The 14,278-nt window shown below is 42.9% G+C and overlaps 1 protein-coding gene across 2 annotated transcripts; it reads right to left on the bottom strand.

Annotated features, from left to right (window-relative positions):
* Positions 1–4,081: 4,081 nt before the first annotated feature.
* LOC112266386 (protein ALP1-like) lies at positions 4,082–13,204 on the bottom strand. 2 transcript variants are annotated; one of them, XM_024443817.2, is made up of 5 exons: positions 12,902–13,204; positions 6,301–6,849; positions 5,684–5,844; positions 5,395–5,521; positions 4,082–5,152 (listed from the first exon to the last, which is right to left on the bottom strand). In XM_024443817.2, exons 1-5 carry the CDS (start codon positions 13,064–13,066, stop codon positions 4,820–4,822), a joined length of 1,335 nt encoding a protein of 444 aa, XP_024299585.1. In that variant the 5' UTR covers positions 13,067–13,204; the 3' UTR covers positions 4,082–4,819. The 2 variants fall into 2 exon arrangements, with proteins under 2 accessions (XP_024299585.1, XP_024299586.1); XM_024443818.2 differs by having other exon boundaries at positions 12,962–13,204.
* Between the last annotated feature and the right edge of the window lie 1,074 nt (positions 13,205–14,278).

Below are 14,278 nucleotides of genomic sequence, written 5' to 3'. Positions count from 1 at the left end.
TAACTTCATTAGAATATATCTACAACTTTTTCAAAATTAAAAAAATAATAGAGAAACTTACCTCAAAATCGTTTAGTTGAAATATCTCCCAAAGTTGTGATGACACAGAGGGACTTGCCTAGTTAAATAAAGGTTCAATAAAGGTTCAATAAAATAAATAAAAACAATGCGCTGAGCAAGAGCAGTGGCAGCCAGGAAATGTGTTGCGAAAATAATTTGGTGACATCTTGTGGTCTTAATGTGAATTACAGGGGGTGGGGTAAATTACCCCCAGGGGGCAAGATACCACCCAGTACCCTATTTTTAATAGGTTAGAACACTGATGACAATTTCTTTGGAGACCATTACAGCATATAAAAAACAACAACATAATAAATAAATAAACAGAACCACCACGACAATAAAGCAAATGTAGAGAGCAAAACTTTTGAAGAAGTGTAATGACATCTTGTGGCCATATTGCATAATTATAGTCTCAAACGGGGCAGGCCCTCGAGAGCTTTCAGGTCCCTGAAAAAGCTGAGATAAATAACTAATTGAAAATAACAGTAGGAGCTTTAAAATATCAACCACACATTTGAGTCAAGGCCAAGGGAAAGACGCAGTGTTTATAAATCCATCAATGATGGGTATGGGACCTGGGTATGATGGGATACAATGATGGGTATGGGACCTGGGTATGATGGGATACAATGATGGGTATGGGACCTGGGTATGATGGGATACACATCACTAGAAAGAAGCGGGAGTTTGAGTTTCACTTTCCAAGCGTAGATCACATTCCCTTTCCATTCTGAGGCGACTGTTGAGGAGTTTCCACTAAATAGCACAGCCACAAAGTATAAATCTGTCTATGTCTGTAGTTTGGTTATATCATAAAAATTCCTGAAAACAAAATAATATTTTTGGTCATAATTTAAGGTTAGGCATACGTTTAGCAGTGGGATTAAGGTTAGGTTTAAAATCACATTTTATTCAGAAGATACATTTTAGAAGTAGGCGGGGTGGTAACTAGTGACAACCCTGTTGAGGGTTGAGAGGGAGGCTACAGCTAAAGAGAGGACAAAGTTAAACAACACAGAGTCAATAGGCTCAGTCAGTAGTCTCCTCACTTCACTACAAGCCTGCTGCAGACATAAACAAGGTAAGACAGTCAGGGTACCGGTATTATAGTTTCTATATAGTTTATACGTCTTTATATATTTGTTTATATTGTAGCAACCCTCTAGGACTAGGACTATCAACGCAGGGCCTCGTGGGCAAAGGAGTTGCACCTAGTTCGGCTCTGATAGGCCACTAGGTTTGGGGGTTGAGGGGGTTAGAGAAATGGGAGATAAGAGAACGTAACTCAACCGCATACCCATAGTACACTATCGCAGAAATCTCTCATCGAGTTGGTTTCTTTCCACCATTGCTGGCCAAACCTAAAGGTCCTGATGAGCCGCTGATTGTTAGAGAAGGGTTGGACTAAAAGCCTGCCACCCAGTAAATCTAAAGAAGGAGTGTTTGCCAAAGTTTTATGACTTAGACATAAATATGCCTGGTTAGTTCAACCGTTTCAGCTTACACTTCGCTTTTGACCCTGGAAAGAGGAATTCTTATCTGCTCAATCCAATCAGAGACCTAATGAACAGCAGGAGCTTTAAAAGTGCAGCAGCGTGAGGCCGTAGTGAGGGAAGGGCCAACCAAAGTCTACGTTGACTTTGGTTGGCCCCTCGCTACGGCCTCACGCTGCTGCACTTGTTCACTCACAATATCGCCTTCGACAACGATGGCAACATCAGAAGTCCCCCCCTTCGAACCAAACAGGGGAGGCTACGGCTTTCATCACTATTACAACTATGAACATATGTTACCTTATCCAGACGGGGATGAATACGACACACTGGGACATCTCAACCACAGTGGCAACCACAACAAAGCACTTCTTGCTTATGTCACTAAACGCTGCAACAACTCCCTGGATTCTAGGGACAACAAGAGGCCGAGTTGTATTCAGAGTCAGACAGGAAGGCTATATGGGATTCAGAGTGGACAAGCTCTACATAACACAGAACCATCCATACAGCCACCCACAAGGAATTGCATACAACCCACGGAACATCTATGAGGTCACACACAACCTCCTAGGGGAGATCCAAAGATTCCGGGAACTCCCTGGAATGATGCCAGGTGAAATCCGATAGCGCTGCTGCTGATTTTTGTAGTCGTCCATAAGGTGGACTGCAGGGTGCTGAGGTAATGAGCAACAACTGTCAGGCTGAAGCTGGAAACAAAGAGCACACAGAGAGGGAGAGCCCAGATCAGATGGACAGACATCTCCAGAAGGCTCCTGGACCAGTGGTGCTTTATAAGAACAAGAGAGGCTGGACTACACCGTGGTCAGGGGCAGGGCCCCTGAGAGCTACGACACCTCAGTGCTCCTGAATCCCGGCCTGCAGGCCAGGCTGCACCAGGAGAACTCTCATTGGTTCTAGTGGGGTCCTGAGTTTCACAACGCCAGTGGGGAGGATCCCCCTTATTTATCGCTCTGTGAAGCCAGTCTGCAGCTGGGTTAAAGATGGAAGGTAGCCTAGCAGTTAAGAGTTGTACCAGTAACAGAAAGGTTGCTGGTTAGAATCCCTGAACCGACTAGGTGAAAAATATGTTGATCTGCCCTTGAGCAAGGCACTTAACCCTAATTGCTATTGTATGCCGCTCTGGATAAGAGCGTCTGCTAATTACTAAAATGTTGTAAAAGGTCTTGTCTAGGGGTATAACGGGTGTTCGGCACAGAAGGGAAATCATGTTCATTACAACATACATTTAACTGCAGTAGACCACAATCAATTCAAATCACGGAAAGTATTCAAGCCCCTTGACTTTTTCCACATTTTGCTACGTTACAGCCTTATTAAAATTTTTATTTAATTATGTTTTCCTTTCATCAATCTACACACAATACGGGTTCAAGTCCGGGCTCTGGCTGTGCCACTCAAGGATATTCAGAGACTATGTGCCTAGGGTTGCTGTTCTGTTGGAAGGTGAACCTTTGCCCCAGTCTGATGCCCTGAATGCCCTGGAGCAGGTTTTCATCAAGGATCTCTCTGTACTTTGCTCCGTTCATCTTTCCCTCAATCCTGACTAGTCTCCCAGTCCCTGCCGCTGAAAAACATCCCCACAGCATGATGTTGCCACCACCACCATGCTTCACCGTAGGGATGGGGCCAGGTTTCTTCCAGATTTGATGCTTGGCTTTCAGGCCAAAGTTGCATCTTGGTTTCATCAGATCAGAGAATCTCGTTTCTCATGGTCTGAGTCCTTTAGGTGCCTTTTGGCAAACTCCAAGTGGGCTGTCATGTGCCTTTTACTGAGGTGTTGCTTCTGTATGGCCACTCTACCATAAAGGCCTGATTGTTGGAGTGCTGCAGAGATGGTTGTCCTTCTGGAAGGTTCTGCTATCTCCACAGAGGAACTCTGGAGCTTTGTCAGAGTGACCATCGGGTTCTCGGTCATCTCCCTGACCAAGACCCTTCTCCCCCGATTGCTCAGTTTGGCCGGGTGGTCAGCTCTGGGAAGAGTCTTGGTGGTTCCAAACTTCTTCAATTTAAGAATGATGGAGGCCACTGTGTTCTTGGGGACTTTCAAGTCTGCAGATGTTTTTTTGTACTCTTCCCTAGATCTGTGCCGCGACACAATCCTGTCTCGGAGCTGTAAGGACAATTCCTTCGACCTCATGGCTTGGTTTTTGCTCTGACATGCACTGTCAACTGTGTGCTTGTCCAAATCATATCCAATCAATTTAATTTACCACAGGTGGACTCCAATCAAGTTGTAGAAACATCTCAAGGATGATCAATGGAAACAGGATGCACCTGAGCTCAATTTCAAGTCTCATAGCAAAGGGTCTGAATACTTATGTAAGGTATTTCTGTTTTTATTCGTAATAAATGTACAAACATTCAGAAAAAAACATTTTCGCTTTGTCATTATGGGGTATTGTATGTAGATTGATGAGAATAATTATTGTATATTTCTTTTTAAATAAGGCTGCAATGTAACAAAATGTGTCAAAAGTAGAGGTCTGAATACTTTCCGAATGCATTTTAGGCCTGCTCACCTTCAGCTTATATTCAGTGACAGTCATTCTATTTGAAAGTTATTTTTCAGAAAGACAAGAATGTCCACATTCTCTGCTAAGAGGGCAGCTCCGTCAGCTGGAAGTGTTTCCCCTAGGATTTCTTCCAGTAGAGGAAGAGTAGGAGATTGGAGACAGTAGATCTTATTTACAGCTACAAAAAGTGCAGTGTATGTACTAGGTAGCTAGAACAATATTCTATTTTTTTTCTTTTTTAAATCGGGGCATAGAACAATGTCAGTGTAACCATAGATACAAATGTAGTGACAGACAGAACAGAAAATGTAACTTGTATTGTGCATCAATAAAAAGCATGACTATATACACCATATGCACATGAACACTGAGCTACACAACTATTTAGACACACTAACAACCTACGAGAGAACAAAACCCCCAAAAAACAGTAACAGAACAGAGAGGAGTTGCACGAGAGAGAGAGAAAGTATCTCAGAATAGGAGTGCAGATCTAGGATCAGGTCCCCCCTGTCCATAATCTTGTTCACTATGATCTAAAAAGGCCAAGCTGATCTTAGATCAGCACTACCTACTATTCTGAGATGCTTTATGAATACAGGCTGATAGAGATTGTAGGGACAGTAACTGGAATGCTGGCCAGAGCTATGTATACAGTCATGAGAATCTTGTGGAGAATTCTATATTTTTTCCCTCTCTTTCCCCATCACAACACTGTCCATTCCATTAGTCCTGTTGTTGTAGTTGTGACTGCTGGAAGTAGTGACAGAACAATTTTCTGACCTCCTCACCCTGGAGGTGGTCTGAAGTTCCAGAGGGAGAGGGGGCGCGGGCCGCAGTGTGACCAGGCTGGGGGTTCTCACCCTTGGTCACCTCGCCATGCCATTCCCCCCGGAACAAATCTCCATGGGCCTCACACACGTTATGCAGGATGCAGCAGGCCAGGATCATGGTGGGCACCACGTCCAGGCTGCAGTCGTTCCTCTTGCTCAGGCATTGCCAACGCGCCCGCAGGCGAAGAAGCGCCGTTGCCGCCCCACGCCACGCCCGCACAAATCGCTACAGCAGGAGACAAAGTAACCAGGTTAAACGTTGATCAACTATTTTTTTACATTTTTTATTTACTGCAGCAAAACTCTGGGTCTACTACAGTCTAATGTGTAAATTTAGCTCACAACTGTGTAAAACGTCTGAAATGTTCACTGAAATTGGGATTATTCTTTTTTTTAACACTACTACATTACTACTTTGAGTTTAATCCATGAGTGATTCTGTTTTACGTTGTTGAAAATAAAACCTGCCTGGTTGAAGGCCCTCCGGGCCTCCTCGTGCCCTCCTTCCTCCTCCACATCATCCTCCTCCTTCTTGGAATAGGCCTTCATCAGCCAGGGCTGGAGGGGGTACCCTGACTCCCCCAACAACACATATCTGGACAAGACAATGCGCTCTCAGTCTATTAGGCTGGTAGGACACAGGTCACCAGAGGGATAACAATAGTAATTGTATCACTGGACTACTATTACTGCTCATACTTATACAAGTAATAATGATAGCACTATCTAAAAGGGTAAATCATAATACCAATGATACCTCAGGGGTTTTCCCATGAAGCTCGGGGGTGGGTCAGGTGACAGCACGCCCTCAGAGGCCGACGCCCAAAGTGCTGAGTTCTGCAAGATGGCTGTCGGCTCAGTGCTGCCAGGGAAACCAGCACAGACGTCCCAGAACTGACCCAGCCCGTTCACAGCCACCTAACAGACAGATAGGAGTGTTACTACCTCACAGACAGGCAGATGAATGTTACTATCTCACAGACAGACAGGCAGTCAGACACAACCATATACTGTAACACTCTCAAATAGCCACCTGACCCTTTCAATAGCCGGGCATCGGCACAAATTTCAGCAAATGTGTGTCTAAATGAATTGTTATAGGCACACGCTCTCCATGGTGCTGAACCGCAAAATCTGGGGTTTATGATAGGCAGCCTAGTCTTTGCAAGTCTGATCTGCGAAGGATGTTATTCTAATGTTTATATTGGTCATACTGGTCACAATAAATGGCGTGATAGTCTTTTCAACATTTTATTGAGCAAAAATAGACACTTGGCTCATTTAGAAGCTTGTCTCTAATAAGAGCTGGCTGTGTTCAGCGATTGAAGCAAATAAAAGCCCGGGCTATTTATTGCAGCAGAGGTCCTGTCCTACCTGGGAGACCACAGAGAGCCACCCGTCTGGGTTGGCGTAGTTGGCCACGTTAGCGGACGGCGTGAGGATGGCAGTGTGGAGGGTTGCCACGGCGCCCACGCAGTGAGGGAAGCCCCAGCGAGATAGGAAGTGACGTGCAGAGTCTTCTACTTCCTGTACGCTGGGCGAGCATAGGTAGACGGGCCGGAGTAGTGTGACGATGGCGTGACAAACGTCCCTCACACACTTACACACCGTGGAGCTGCCCACGCCAAACAGCCCACTGATGGTGCGGTACTCAATGTTGGACGCCAGCCGCCACAGGGCAACCGCCACACGCTTCTCCAGCGGAAGCGCCCGGCGGAAGTGGGTGTCCTGGCGAGCCAGGCGGGGTTTCAGCTTGCCACACAGGAAGAAGAAGGTCTCCCGGCTCATGCGGAACTTCTCCAGCCAATCAGAGGGCTGGAACTCAGTCAACACTACCCGCTCCCACCAATCAGTGTACTCCGTGCTGGTCCAGGGTCGGGTACGGATGTCACAGCTGCAGCGCACGTCTCGAGCTGTCAGCATCTGGAGAGAGAAAGAGGGAGAGACAGAGAGGGGGGGGTCTTTGTTTTCACCAGTGATACAAATCAGTATTATAAACCGGGTGGTTTAAAACCGGGTGGGGGTGGGGGGTACTGTAATGCCCTGACCTGAGATATCTCTGTTTCTCTATATTTTGGTTAGGTCAGGGTGTGACTAGGGTGGGTACGCTAGTTTTTGTATTGTCTAGTTTTTTTTGTATGTCTAGAGTTTTTGTAAATGTTAATTGAATGTAGGAGAATATAACACAATAGATCTGGTTTAGATAATAAAATGAAAAAAAAAACATGTTTTTTATTTTTATATCATCATCTTTAAAATGAACAAGATAAAATAAACATTCAGATAGGATGATGGGGACAATTTCAGCAAAAAATATAAGAGGGCAACAGTACTTGTGCAAAGTTTCAGAATAACTTCCAAAATGAGTGTGCTACATGACATTTATCATGAAGTCACCCAGGTGTCCCACACAAGTAGCCCAAATGTACCCAAGGGGCCAAATTGGTGAAGGTATACAAATAACTATATACAAAATGCCAAAATGGTATTCTAACACACCCCCCCAAAAATGGAGAAAAAATATATATACATTTACAAAATAACATGGTTAACTATTTGCACACTTTCAATATTTGGAAGACCCTCAGTCCTCTATCAAATCAAATGTATTTATAGAGCCCTTCGTACATCAGCTAATATCTCAAAGTGTTGTACAGAAACCCAGCCTAAAACCCCAAACAGCAAGCAATGCAGGTGTAGAAGCACGGTGGCTAGGAAAGACTCCCTAGAAAGGCCAAAACCTAGGAAGAAACCTAGAGAGGAACCAGGCTATGAGGGGTGGCCAGTCCTCTTCTGGCTGTGCCGGGTGGAGATTATAACAGAACATGGCCGAGATTTTCAAACGTTCATAGATGACACGCAGGGTCAAATAATAATAATCACAGTAGTTGTAGAGGATGCAACAGGACAGCACCTCAAGAGTAAATATGAACAGTTTAGGGTTCCATAGCCACAGGCAGAACAGTTGAAACTGGAACAGCAGCAAGGCCAGGTGGACTGGGGACAGCGAGGAGTCATCATGCCAGGTAGTCCTGACGCATGGTCCTAGGGCTCAGGTCCTCCGAGAGAGAGAAAAAGAGAATTAGAGCATACTTAAATTCACACAGGACACCGGATAAGACAGAAGAAGTACTCCAGATATAACAAACTGACCCTAGCCCCCCGACACATAAACTACTGCAGCATAAATACTGGAAGCTGAGACAGGAGGGGTCAGGAGACACTGTGGCCCCATCCGATGATACCCCCGGACAGGGCCAAACAGGAAGGATATAACATCACCCACTTTGCCAAAGCTCTACACAATATTGTGCTGCTGAGTTATAATAAACAGATATATATATATATATAGAGTACATGGAACATAAGGTTGAATATATTATTATAGACCTGCTACATCTACTGTCTCTTTTATATTATGACATTTCAGCTAGATCTACTGTCTCTATTATATTACAACAGACCAGCTGTATCTACTGTCTCCATTTCACTTTGGCTATTGTTGTGGGCCTGCCCTCCCCTCAACAGCCTCATAGGCAATTTCATTTCACAAATATATTTTATATTATTAATTTCAAACAACGGCATTAGCATGAGAAGAACGTACCAGTCAAAAACAGTGACGTTGTTCCTCTTCTGCAGTCACTTTACAGATTATACTGAGCCAGATGTCTATGTGTCAGGGGAGAAGCTCCAGGTGGTATCCAATTTTAAATACCTTGGCATCATACTTGATTCCAACCTCTCTTTTAAAAAGCATGTGAAAAAGGTAATTCAAATAACCAAATTCAACCTAGCTAATTTCCGATTTATACGAAATTGTTTGACTACAGAGGTAGCAAAACTGTACTTCGAATCTATGATATTCCCCCACTTAACATACTGCTTGACTAGTTGGGCCCAAGCTTGCTGTACAACATTAAAACCTATTCAGTCTGTCTACAAACAGGCTCTCAAAGTGCTTGATAGGAAGCCCAACAGCCATCATCATTGTCACATCCTTAGAAAGCATGAGCTCGAGTTGGGAAAATCTTGTGCAATACACCGACGCATGTCTTGTATTCAAGATCCTTAATGGCCTGGCTCCCCCTCCACTCAATATTTTTGTTAAACAGAAAACCCAGACATATGGCAGCAGATCCACAAGGTCTGCCATGAGAGGTGACTGTATAGTTCCCCTAAGGAAAAGCACCTTTAGTAAATCTGCATTCTCTGTGAGAGCTTCCCATGTCTGGAATACACTGCCATCAGACACACATAACTGCACCACATATCACACTTTCACAAAATGCTTGAAGACATGGCTAAAGGTCAATCAGATTTGTGAACATGGTCCCTAGCTGTGTGTTGCCGCTTTCCATGTTGTCTGTTGTCTGTAGCTTGTGAGGTGTGGAAACACTTTGTTGCTTTTATGAATTTTGTCTTGCTGCTTTTTGTTCTATGTTTCTCTGTCTGTATGCTATGTCTTGCTTGTCCTATGTTGCTATGTCTTGCTTGTTCTATGTTACTATTGTCTATATTGTAATTGTTTTTAATAACCTGCCCAGGGACTGCGGTTGAAAATTAGCCGGCTGGCTAAAACCGGCACTTTTACTGAAACGTTGATTAATGTGCACTGTCCCTGTAAAAATAAAAAAATAAGCTCAACTCAAAATACATAGTGGCTACAACGGTGTCCTCTCAATTAAAAAAATATTCCTCCACTTGGGAATCGCTAAATGAATCGTCCTACAACAATCTCTGTCTCACTTTTCCGATCAATTTCTTCTAAAATTGTGTGTACATCTGTACAGCTAGACTTAGATTTAGCTTTCCCTGACTTAGTCGCTATACTGATTGATATATAAACAGCTGAATCTGCGCGTTTACCAAAAACAACGCTGTGCGTACAATGCGTAGCTCCTTCCGGAATAAAACTTCAATAGCGAATGACTCTCTTTACGCTGGAGTTTACGACATGGGTTGGTCTTCCAACACACAACCATTGCATATTGCCGCTTACATCAGCCCATTGGCTATCTACCCAGCTAGATTTCAAGACGATCAGTGGTCATTGGGTTAAAATACAGTCAATCAACGAGACAGTGGTCATATAATTGGTGCACAATGAGCTCGTCACTTGTTATCTTCCAATCGTTTTTTTTCGGGTCAATACGTCCCGCGAAATGACCCATCAGGTTTGGTTGTGTTACAAACAAACAGTTGATTGCAAGGAAATCAAACATGACTGGATAAAGTCAGGTATAGTCTGTGTATTTTACGTAGGATGTTTAGTCGAAAATTGAATGACACGAAATTCAACGAGATAAGCGTTCACAAAATGTTTTGTGTTAGGCTATAAAAAATGGATTTAACAGAACAAAAGACCATTCATTGTGTAACAATGAGCCTTGGGATTGCAAACAGAGCAAGATCTTCAAAGGTAAACAATTTATTTCAATGCAATCTGTGATTTTGTTACGCAAGTGCTGGTTGAACAAGTAGTTTGATAGGGGGTCTGTGCTCAGATAATCGCATCGTATTCTTTCGCAGTAAATCCTTTTTTAAATCTGACAACGCAGTTGGATTAGCAAGATTCTAGGCTTTTGAAGCATGTGAGCCCCTTGTATTTTCAGGAATGTTTAATATGACTATTTGTGGCGAACACCGTATGTTGTCGAATTCAAACTCGTATCGGTAGATCAGAGAAGTTAAGCAAGTCAGCCATATCAGCTATGTTTTTTTAAAAAGGCAGTAAATGAGGCTAAATGAACCGTTTCGCTGCCAGACAAGGCTCCGCCAATAGCCAGTTGTAGTGGTGGTAAGGATTCACTCCATGGTGCTGAAAAGAAAGCTCTGCTGTTGAGACATCTTTATGAACAGTGCCTTTGGAAAGTATTCAGACCCATTTACTTTTTCCACATTTTGTTACGTTACAGCCTTATTCTAAAATGGATTAAATAAATAAATAAATACTCATCAATCTACACACAAAACCCCATAATGACAAAGCCAAGAGGTTTTTAGAAATGTTTGCAAAGTTATTAAAAATAAAAAACAGAAATACCGTTTTTATATAAGTATTCAGAACCTTTGCTATGAGACAAAAAATTGAGCTCAGGTGCACCCTGTTTCCATTGATCATCCTTAAGATGTTTCTACAACTTGATTGGACATGTGGTAAATTCAATTGATTGGACATGATTTGGAAAGGCACACACCTGTCTAGATAAGGTCCCACAGTTAACAGTGCATGTCAGAGCAAAAACCAAGCCATGAGGAATTGTCCATAGAGCTCCGAGACAGGATTGTGTCGAGGCACAGATCTGGGGAAAGGTACCAAAACATTCCTGCAGAATTGAAGGTCCCCAAGAACACAGTGGCCTTCATCATTCTTAAATGGAAGAAGTTTGTAACCACCAAGTCTCTTCCTTGAGCTGGCCGCCTGGGCAAACTGAGCAATCAGGGGAGAAAGGTCTTGGTCAGGGAGGTGACCAAGAACCCGATGGTCACTCTGACATAACTCCAGAGTTCCTCTGTGGAGATGGGAGAACCTTCCAGAAGACCAACCATCTCTGCAGCACTCCACCAATCAAGCCTTTATGGTAGAGTAGCCAGACGGAAGCCACTCCTCAGTAAAAGGTACAACATCCCGCTTGGAGTTTGCCAAAAGGCACCTAAAGACTCTCAGACCATGAGAAAGAAGATTCTCTGGTCTGATGAAACCAAGATTGAACTCATTGGCCTGAATGCCAATAGTCATGTCTGGAGGAAGCCTGGCCCCATCCCTACGGTGAAGCATGGTGGTGGCAGCATCATGCTGTGGGGATGTTTTTCACGGGCAGGGACTGGGAGACTAGTCAGGATTGAGGCAAAGATGAACGGAGCAAAGTACAGAGAGTTCCTTGATGAAAACCTGCTCCAGAGAGCTTAGGACCTCAGACTGAGGAGAAGGTTCATCTTCCAACAGGACAACGACCCTAAGCACACAGCCAAGACAACGCAGGAGTGGCTTCGGGACAAGTCTCCGAATTTCCTTGAGTGGCCCAGCCAGAGCCCAGACTTGAACCCGGTCAAAAATCCCAGAAGAGACCTGAAAATAGCTGTGCAGCAACACTCCCCATCCAACCTGACAGAGCTTGAGAGGATCTGCAGAGAATGGGAAAAACTATCCAAATACAGGTGTACCAAGCTTGTAGCGTCATACCCGAGAAGACTTGAGGCTGTAATCGATGCTTCAACAAAGTATTGAGTAAAGGGTATTAATACTTATGTAAATGTGATAGTTTTTTAATTTTTATTAAATAGCAAAAAATTCTAAACTTGTTTTTGCTTTGTCATTTTAATTGTGTGTAGATTGATGAGCTTTTTTTAAATACATTTTTTAAATACATTTTACAATTAGGCTGTAACCTAACAAAATGTGAAAAATGTCAAGGAGTCTGAATACTTTCCGAAGGCACTGTAAAGCCCTAACAGTTTGTGGGCACCGTTTGTCACCGTTATAGTGCAATTCATGTATTGTGTAGTGTTGTGCCATGCTGGCATGGCAAAAATGAGGTTTGCCCCTCCAAGATTTACATGCTAAAATTGCCACTGATTGGCCATATACCACACGCCCTCGTGATTTATTGCTTATTGGCGCTGTTAAAGTAAGTTTTGCTAGTTCATTGTGGACTGGTAAGTATCTGCATCTGGTGCAAAATGTTACATGTCTGAATCCAGCAATATAAAGTTACTTTTGAGACTTTCGTTTCAAGCCTATCCAAAACCTTCACCGTTCGGAGTTAATGCCTAAACGTAACCTTAAACACTTCTTAATTTGACGTTTACAACCACTAAGAAATTAGAACTTTGGTTGAAACACGGTTGAACGTCTTATGTGACAGAGTTTATTGCTTTGTTTATGCGTGTGCGTTTAGCTATTCGTGTATGGAACGCAGTCCAATGAACTTTAATATAAATGGCTTGGTTTAGCTTTATCAGATTACAGTACCATGAGCATTCGCCTCTGTCTTTGGAAGAAGTATTGTCTGTGGCGGATACGTCTCTTCACCTCATTGAGTCTCTGTGTATCCGCGTTGTTTATGTCTCTTCGGCGCTTCATCAGCATATAGGTCATAAGAAACATTAACGGCTGAAGCTTGTCTTCATCAGCCATTTTAATATATTTCAACAGTTGAAGAGCTTCTCACAAATTGACAAAAGCAAACATGATTTCTAACCATTGAGGTACATAAGGTTCTAACGTGCAATGGGCGGTTCGGTCGTGAACTCGGTTGCAGGAAGATTAGAACACCACAGGTTGAACTTCCGGTAGTATTTTCCCATGAATTTCAAAATAAAAGTTTTACTGCTAATGCTAAATGTTATAGCGAACAGATTAGGCTATATTTTTTGTCCACAAAAAAAGTACTTGAATAAATATGATTTACTGTAACTTAACAAGACGAACAGTTTAGGAATAGGATGTAGATCTCAGTTTTTTAACCAACCAACCACACCAAAGAATAAAGATATGATCAAACATGTCCAATGTTATCCATCATAGTAATCATGTACAATAACGGAAACGGAGGCATTCATATGACATCCATTAAAAAAACAACTTTAATAAAACAAGATATGTACTTTGATGAATTCAGTCAAAAACAGATGTGACCTATTTAAATACTGTATTTTAAACAAATAGCAGTTTTGGTGGGCTTTCTGTACATATAGACGACAGTGTCCCAAATGTCGCAGGGACTGCAGTCTTAAGAAATCACTAAATATTATGAGTAATACACAATGGTGTGGGCTAACTGAAGCCAGCAGTGTCCTGGAGGGTAGGTCGCTGCAAGTGGAAGGTAGAATGTTGTTAGAAATCTGGTTCTGATGTTTTTCCCTCAACAAAAATCTGGTTCTGACACTTTTCCCTCAACACAGGGGCACTATCAAGTTGTCACCTTCTTGCTTCATCTATAGTGTTGTGTTGTCACAAGTAAAAAGAGAAGACTTTACAAATTATTTCATTTTCAAATGAGTTCAGACTTTACTTTACTCATGTATTCCTAATGTATTCATGTTGTGATGTGCGAAAACAGAAAACAAATATACAGGAAATGATGACACAATGACAGTTTTTTCTCAAGTGTCTTCTCAAGTTTACTCTGAAAAAGAAGCAACTGCCACTCTGTCAAATTGATTTATAAAGCCCTTCTTTCATCAGCTGATATCTCAAAGTGCTGTACAGAAACCCAGCCTAAAACCCCAAACAGCAAGCAGTGCAGATGTAGAAGCACGGTGGCTAGGAAAAACTCCCTAGAAAGGCCAGAACCTAGGAAGAAACCTAGAGAGGAACCAGGCTATGAGGGGTGGCCAGTCCTTTTCT

The sequence above is a fragment of the Oncorhynchus tshawytscha genome, linkage group LG14 (genome assembly GCF_018296145.1).
Source record: "Oncorhynchus tshawytscha isolate Ot180627B linkage group LG14, Otsh_v2.0, whole genome shotgun sequence".
NCBI classification, from domain to species: Eukaryota; Metazoa; Chordata; class Actinopteri; order Salmoniformes; family Salmonidae; genus Oncorhynchus; species Oncorhynchus tshawytscha.
This window is presented reverse-complemented; position numbering and strand designations above follow the sequence as displayed.

Coding starts and splice junctions, on each gene's coding strand:
- LOC112266386 (XM_024443817.2), bottom strand. CDS start 13,066: ATGGCTGATGAAGACAAGCTTCAGCCGTTAATGTTTCTTATGACCTAT. Junction 5,845..6,300: donor GGCTCTCTGTGGTCTCCCAG/GTAGGACAGGAC, acceptor TCTGTCTGTTAG/GTGGCTGTGAACGGGCTGGG. Junction 5,153..5,394: donor CCCGGAGGGCCTTCAACCAG/GCAGGTTTTATT, acceptor CTCCTGCTGTAG/CGATTTGTGCGGGCGTGGCG.